The following is a 1180-nucleotide window of genomic DNA, read 5'->3' as shown; positions in this document are numbered from 1 at the left end:
AAAGAGTAAATATTATTGCGTATTTGCACACAGTCATCTATAATTTCATATAAAAACAACGAACAAATACGAATTGTATTACAGTTTTGCAATAAAAGTTCAACAAAAAACACACAGAAATTATATTCTATTAAAATAGCAGCAGCTGTGCAGTGTTGTAAGAAGTTAAAAAACAATCAGACATTTTGTGTAAAGTGCTAAAAGAAAAATCCATCGTAAAACGAAAATTTTTTACAAATTTATAGAAAATTTTTAGAAATTTGTAATTACAAACAAGTATTTTGCTTAAATAACTACAAAAAGCTAAGAAAAGAACTTTAAATATGGATCAACAATTCCTTAAGATTACCTATCATTCGGGTGCCAAGAAAATGAATGCCTATTTAAAAATGCCTTCACCCACTTATCATGTCCTGAAGAAGGAAATCGAAATGTGTTTGTTTGTGGAACGCAAACAGCCACGTTGTGAAATTCGTACCTATTGGATAGGTAAGTTTTATAAATTTTAGAAAAATCTATTAAATTTGTTGAAATAATTAAAGATTTTGCAATTTTCTGCTGTGTTCTTTCGAAGAAAATGCGTAGTTTCGCAATAAACTTATTGGATTAAGAGAATCCAGCACAGAAATGCAATAATATAAATATAATATAAAGTAAGAGAATTTGTGTTTAAAGAGAGTGGTTCAATTGTTTTTGCTTTAAATTGCAATCAAAATTTTAAAGCCAAATCTTTAAAATCCAAAGTAAATTTAAAGATTTCATCATATTTGTGAAAATTGTACAAGAAATACCTATGTAATTTTGCAATGCAATGTAACGTTCTCTCTTAAAGTGTAGTCAAAGTGCAGACAAATGTAGTTAAATTTGGCCCAAATGTAATATAATATGTGGAAAGTAGTCAGTTCCTAATGTTCATATCTATAACCGCTGCTCGAAGGCTACCATACAGGCTCATGGACTTCTTTACTTTCTTCGACGATGAGGTCGACTGATCATCTCCGGATCTAGCTTTTTTAGTGGTCCCCTTGTGAGGCTCATTAGAAGTGCTGGCTGGCCGAATTTGTAGCAGTATTCCCCATCGACGAAGATTTTTAGGGTCCCTTTAGCTTGGAGTTCTAGATTCCTCCACATCCGGCTCGCCTAACGGTCCTCTTTTGAGAACCCTTAGGAGAAGCAGCCG

General features: G+C 32.5%; 1 protein-coding gene across 1 annotated transcript in view; it reads left to right on the top strand.

Annotated features, from left to right (window-relative positions):
* The first annotated feature begins 323 nt into the window (after window positions 1–323).
* LOC111681969 overlaps window positions 324–1180 on the top strand; it is a 20743-nt gene continuing 19886 nt past the window's right edge. Inside the window, exon 1 of the mRNA XM_046956154.1 lies at window positions 324–489. Coding sequence (XP_046812110.1) covers window positions 324–489 — 166 coding nt within the window. The remainder of the gene's footprint in view (window positions 490–1180) is intronic.

This window comes from Lucilia cuprina, chromosome 2 (assembly GCF_022045245.1).
Source record: "Lucilia cuprina isolate Lc7/37 chromosome 2, ASM2204524v1, whole genome shotgun sequence".
NCBI classification, from domain to species: Eukaryota; Metazoa; Arthropoda; class Insecta; order Diptera; family Calliphoridae; genus Lucilia; species Lucilia cuprina.
This window is presented reverse-complemented; position numbering and strand designations above follow the sequence as displayed.